Source organism: Hippopotamus amphibius, chromosome 5, assembly GCF_030028045.1.
Source record: "Hippopotamus amphibius kiboko isolate mHipAmp2 chromosome 5, mHipAmp2.hap2, whole genome shotgun sequence".
In the NCBI taxonomy this organism is placed as follows: Eukaryota; Metazoa; Chordata; class Mammalia; order Artiodactyla; family Hippopotamidae; genus Hippopotamus; species Hippopotamus amphibius.
In genome coordinates, this window is record NC_080190.1 from 145,405,939 (window position 1) to 145,412,385 (window position 6,447).

Consider the following 6,447-nt stretch of genomic DNA (forward strand, 5'->3'; position numbering starts at 1 on the left):
AATATTCAAACTCAAAACCCCAAATTTTAGTGTTTAGCCAAATTACAGGAAGAATAAATTTAGCAAGAAAATGGATAAGCACCTTTGAGAATTATTATATGATTAGTGCTTACATTCTTTTTCACAAAATAGGTTACTAATTGATCCTACACCTCCTAGTGTCCAAAGAATAATATCCCATATCATGTAAAAGAAATCATTTGTACACTGGATTGTTAGAAATTTTTTGATATAGAAGTAGAAGCTGATGGCTATTATAGATTAATTAGTTTCAGCTCTTTAGAAAGACTGGTGTAGCTGGCTGTGGTTTCTTAATGCATCTTACATGGCTTTTCTTCTAAATAAAAAATACATAGAGAACAAAAACACTCACTGGCTGTTGGTTTGGTAAATAAACTTTTCTTGCCAGGCAAATAATTGCACTGTTAATTTTAAGAAATGTGTTGTGTTGTGTTTTGCTTTGCTTTGTTCATATAAAATGCCAAGGCCGCCTCTCAAGAAGTCCACAACCAGAATTAACTCTGTACAGTGAGAGCATCTTCCTCTACCAAGGACAGTTCCAGGGTGGTCTCATTAGTGCTAGTTTTCATCCTGAAGTTGAAGGAACCGTAGAGTTTCGCAGACTCTTTGGAAGAGGCAAACTTGTCACGACGATATAGCTCCCCCTTCCACATGGACATCATTAGCAAACAGGACAGAACGACCCCCCCAAGAGTGAGCAGGCAGAGTCCGGCAATCACACAGCGGTCCAGGTGAGCCCCCAGCCTTGCACTCTCGTTCTCCAGACGTTCCATCTCCCGGGCTGCCACAGTGTTGGGATCCACAGTCACATCCCGTGGGACAATGTAAGAGATGATCACCAGCAAGATGCCAGTGACCAAGAATAAGATGGCACTGATGAAACCATAGTCTACTGACTTCCCTGAAGAGGTGGCTTCTGAGCTTGTATCATCTTCATCTTCGGATATCAGGGACATGGCAGCCTCGTGGGACCACTCATTTGGGTTTCCCCAGCCAAGGTCTCCCAGGTGATTACTCCCTTTAGCTGAAGGGGAGCGCCGGTTCCTTTGCTCAAGGTTGACATTCTCGTCCACGTAGGTAAAAGAAGTTTCTAATTCCTGGCTGCAGCAGTTGCAGACTTTCTGTTCTGCTGTCATTTGGTTGTTCCCTGAGTTGAGAGGTCCTGGTGGCAAGGAGTCTCGCTGAATAACACTGTCTTGCAGTGTGGGGGAAGGGGATGCTGGAGACGGGCTAAGTTTAGACCCTTCCATCTCTGGTGCTCTTGGTGTCAACATACAATGTCTCTGGCAGCAGATAGCAGCTTTGGTAACTGCTGCATCTGCCTGGTCCCCGGGAGGCCCTCCTGAACTCCAGTCCACAACATCACACATGGCTGCCTGGTTGCTCTTCTTAGCAAGGTAATGAAGCTCCATTGGAGCTAGTCAGACATCCCCTAGCAGCTTCCAGAAAGTCTGCCAATAGCAACACAATTAGTAAGAACCCAAAAGGAGCTAAGGCCGCCCCACCAGGAGTATTGCTCCTGAGGCCCTCATCTACTTTGTAGCCATGAGTTTTGACACTTCAGCCCCCAATTACTCCTAAGAGAGGTAAGAGAAAGGAGAGGCTACCTAGTGCTGGGAAAGTGTGAAAAGGGCAAATCCTTTGACTTATCACAGGGATTAACACTGAGAAACTTAGGTCAGGGTAGAAAAGGAACATGGAGGAAGTGGCAGTGTCTCTGAAGAAAGCATTGCCGTCACCAAGCCAAATTTATCCAAGGACTCACACATTTCAGTGACAGGATCCTTCAAAGGAGAAGGCAGGTTTCCTGCATAGAGATACAAATGAGAAAAGCAGGACCTTTTTTTAGCAGAGCTGTGATTTTCTGAAGAACCTGGGGAAGCACAGACTTCTCAGCAATTCAGTTAAATTTTAAGTGTTTACACTCTCTGTAGTTTCAAACAAATTCTAATACAGATTAGCATTAGAGCATCACCATGGGTGAACCAATCATCCTGTCACCATCAGTTGGGCTCTTCTGGAGCTGGGGCTCAGCATTTTGAGTGGATAGCTCTGAAGTGAGTGAAAGATGGCTGGCTTAATCAGCCACACCTCCCAACCTTACACCTCGTACATCCAGAGACCCTAGTCACACAGCCCTGTTCACTGTGCTTCCATTCTCAGCTGACTGCTACATGACGGCAGCATGTTCTGGGCCCAGAAGTATGTAGACAACACAGCTCATTGTGTGATGTCTGCAAAATACCATGAGCTAGCCCACTCCTACATACACACACACACACACACACACACACACACACACACACACACACACACACACACACACACACAGTTGCCTGCTCCAGATTCAGGCCTGCTACTCCCACTCACTGGGTCTGAGTGGGTATGAGTTCCACTCCCTCTGCACGGTTTGCTAACAAATGTGTACAGGAAATCAACCGTCTGGAAGTTTTCACAAACCCAATCTAGAAGTAAACTGACAATAAAAGACAAATCATAAACCCACAGAGTCACAATTCTGTTGAGGCAAATAGGTGAGAAGCTATTTCCAAAGTTACCTCTGGAACTTTGTATTCGTGACATGCCCTCATCCCCACCACAACAAGGCACCTTTATGGGATAAAACTTTGTGTTGAGCAGAAAACCATCTGCCCATCTTTCTCTGCCTCTGCCATCTTTCTAAGGAATAAAAATTCACTTTCCACTATCACCAAGTACAGAGATTTCAGGCAAGGGCCTCTTTTATTTTGCTTCCAAGTCCAGGGTAATAACTGATTTAACTCATGTCTTGGAGGCTTATTATGCTTCAAAATCCTCAGCTCCAACAGCTGGAGGAAATCCACATGTTTTCTGTTCTATATTAGAGTTTGTTTAACACACACACACACACACACGCACGCACACACACACACTCTTCTCTGCAGCTAAAACGGAACAAACCAAACCCCAAACAAAAACAAACAAACAAAAATCAGGTGCAGAAAACCACAACTGAATCAGAGCATTCCTTTACTAGGTGGACAGATCCCCCCTGCAGGATCCCTCAGTAAAGGAAGTGATGATAACGGATTTGATCAATTACTGAAATGAGAAATCATCTCGCAGTTCCCTCAAACATTAGACGCTCTGATTAACCTTTGGCACAATTAACCCATCAAATTGGATTACTTTAGATAAAAATCGGCAGAGTCCCTCACGGGACTTCCAATTTATAACAAAGAGGGAGAGAAATCGTAACTTAATTCGCTTCTCCTGCTGCTCTCTCTCTTAAAAGAGAGACTCCGTTTGTTCCATCAGAACAAGCTGCACAGACGATTTCCTTTGCATCTCCGTAATCCGGGGCTTCCATTCTCAGGGGAGAATGGATAATCCCAGGGGACCAGCTAAAGGCTCTTTCCTTCAGTCTCCTCCCTCTCGTCTCTCTGGTTTAAGAGCGCGGTTACTAAAACTGCACCGCAAGACGAGGGGACAGCACTTTCCCTCGTCTGTCTGTCAGCAATCAAGAGCATTAATATTTGCACTGGAACTAACCCGACGCGGGGCGAGGCTGGTCTGGGGGAGGCGACCTCAGGATCCGTCCTGCGCGTGCTGTGCGGGAAGGGCGCGCCGCAAGCACCAGGCAGCGGTGTCCCCCGCGGAATCAATCAATCCATTCCGGGTGAACTCCGCGTCCGCCGAGGTACCTGGAGTTGGGTGCGTTCGCCAAACACCCCAAGGCAAGGCAGGCACCTTGGGCAGGGACTGGGGACGCGCTCCCCCGCTCCGCCAGGCTCTCGGGGTCTCTCCCTCGCCCCAGCACCTCTTCCCCATCCCACGCTCCGCCACTCACCTCCTGCCTTGGCCACCCAGTGAGGCTCGAGCACCGCGCGCTCGTCCCTGCGCGGCTCCTCGGGAAAGTACCCCGCTTACCAGCGGCAGCACTTGTAGCCTCTGCGCGCCACCCGGCTCCTTGGGGTGGGCAGCGCCCTCTGTGCCGGCGGGGCGGGGCGGGGCGGGGCGGGGCTCTCCCTCTTGCTGAGCATCCCGGGAGATGTAGTCCGCGTCAGCCTCCCTGCCTCCCTCCTGTCTCTCTCCAGCCTTACCTTCTCGTCGCTTTTGCCCTTCTTGAAGACGACTTCCCGCTGTACCTCTATGTTCCTGCCCGGCACGTTAGAAGAAATCGCTGGCTCCTAAGCTCAGGGTTAGGTCCCCTAGCCTCAGGTGTGGCCACAGGATTATGAGAGGAGTGTATATTTAGTTACAACAGGCAATATGCATATTTCCTTTTATTTAAAAGTCAGAACAAATCCTCCAAGTACATTTTTTTCATCCTCATTTTACAGATGAGGAAAGAGGCTCAGAGGAATTAAGTGCCTCAACCAGAGTTAGAAAGACAATAAACGATCGCTAATAAATTGTATCCAAGATTCTGCTTCCAAAGTCATTTCCTTGCCCACAAAATCAGGAGAAATGTGACCATTGAGGGTAAGGGAGTGTCCTGTTCTCCTCTGCATCCCTTGTGCCTAGCAGAGTGTCTGAATAATAATGACCCAAAATAACAATAATTAACATACATAGCACTTACTATTGCCAGGCTCTCTTCTAATCGCTTTTGATACATTAACTCACTTAACTGTCACAGTTAATTTTCACAAAAGAGGAAGCAGAATTACAAAGAAGCTGAGTAATTTGCCCAAAGTCATACAGCTAGTATTCAGCAGAGGTGGTATGAACCCCAAAAGGTCCTATGCATTATGCAAATTGGATGAATGGAAAAAAGACCAGAAGGCAAGAAGAGAAAGCATTAGGAATAAAGGATATCTGGAGGTTGAAGCTACTGAGATGTGACTCCCAGGACAGGACAAAGTAACTTCTTTGGGTCACCAACCTCTTTCTAACCACAGTGGATTGCAGCAGCCAGCAGTCAAACAGAATGTGTGGTTTGTGGATCGTCTCCAAGTTTTCAGCATCTCCTTTGGTGTGATTCTAGGGCTATTGATTGTTTTTATTTCAGGGAAGCAAGAGAAGGGTTATAATATAACATTTTGCTGCTTGTGAGTAGCTCACATAAATTCTGTGGTTGCTTGCTTTCAAGTAATGAATCAATCTCCTATAATGATGATTTTGTCGGTTTTCCTTTATATTGATAGAATTCATAGTCTCATAGTTCCAAGGATGTCATAATATAGCCTCTTTTAAATCTTTTCTCACTATGACTCTCTTTTAGCCAGTTAAACCCATCGGTTGTTAAACATGACATATTTATTATATTATGGCTTCTTCTCCTTTGCTCATTAATTACACTGTTCTCCAGTGAGAGAACAGTGTTCCTCATTCCCCTGTTACCTCCACCTTTCAAGGATTAACTCATCAAACCACATTTGCTGGGGTGCATTCTGTTCTTAGCACTATGTATTTAAAAGGGATCCCAAACACACCATACAGTGTCCAAAAGAGAGCAATTAAGAAGTTGAAGAAACTTGAACTCATGTTGGAGAAGGAGATGCTAAAGGAACTTGAGATATTTAGCCAGAAGAGACTTAGAGGAAATAAAAACTAACTTTAAATAATTTGAAGTTTATAAATAGAAGAGGAATTCCATATCATGGTTAAAAAGGAAAAAAAACAGAACCAATGACAGTAATAGTATTTATTAGTCCTAGTGTGTTATCTTTAATTCTTACACCAACTCCATAAGGGAGCCAGTAAAATTGTACCCATTTTACAATGTAGAAATTGAGGATTGAAAATGTTTCATTTCCAAGGTATTAGAAGTAACAAATAGCTGGTAGAAACAAGGTTCTAACTTCGGTCTGATTCCAGAACCTAGATTTCTTCACCACTATGCTATACTGAGCAGTGCTTGACAATCATTTTCACAGGAGAGCATAAATAAGGTGTTAATATTTATCACAGTAAGATGAACACAGGAGATTTCTCATGGCCATCATCCTGGTGCTGTGGCTACTTGAGGCCCTGCAAGACAGCTAGGAGGGCCAAGGGAAGACAAAAGCCAGCACATCTGTAGTATATTGGGGCACCTGAGGATGATGGACACAGGGACTGGGAAGCTCTGGATAGCACTATCAGACTTAATAAGGAGGCAATTTGTGGCTGAGCATAAGGAGGAACATTTTCTTGAGGGCTTGAAACAGGATGTCTCATGAAAGTGAATTTTGTTATCACTGGAGAGGATAAAAAAAGAAAAGCCATTTATTAGTGATGTGGTAGAAGCGATTCATTTAGTTGGATCACAGGATCTCTGGTTTCCCTGCTGAAATGATTCTAAGTTACATCTCATTCATGAAGCCCTTTTCCTCCAAGCCAGCTCCCAAAGAGTCTGTCTTCTATAAACTATACTAGGACCTGTCAGCACTGATATTTTTTATATTTATCAGCTACTACCTGTGACATTTCTAGTGTGTCTAGGTAACTACTGTATATCGT

General features: G+C 44.9%; 1 protein-coding gene across 1 annotated transcript; it reads right to left on the reverse strand.

Moving 5' to 3' along the window:
- Positions 1 to 515: 515 nt before the first annotated feature.
- On the reverse strand, positions 516 to 1,433 carry TMEM74 (transmembrane protein 74). Its single transcript, XM_057734955.1, has one exon. The coding sequence runs from the start codon at positions 1,431 to 1,433 to the stop codon at positions 516 to 518; it is 918 nt and encodes a 305-aa protein (XP_057590938.1).
- Positions 1,434 to 6,447: the final 5,014 nt, after the last annotated feature.

Bases quoted from the DNA above. Each gene is read 5' to 3' on its own strand.
- TMEM74 (XM_057734955.1), bottom strand. From the start codon at position 1,433: ATGGAGCTTCATTACCTTGCTAAGAAGAGCAACCAGGCAGCCATGTGT.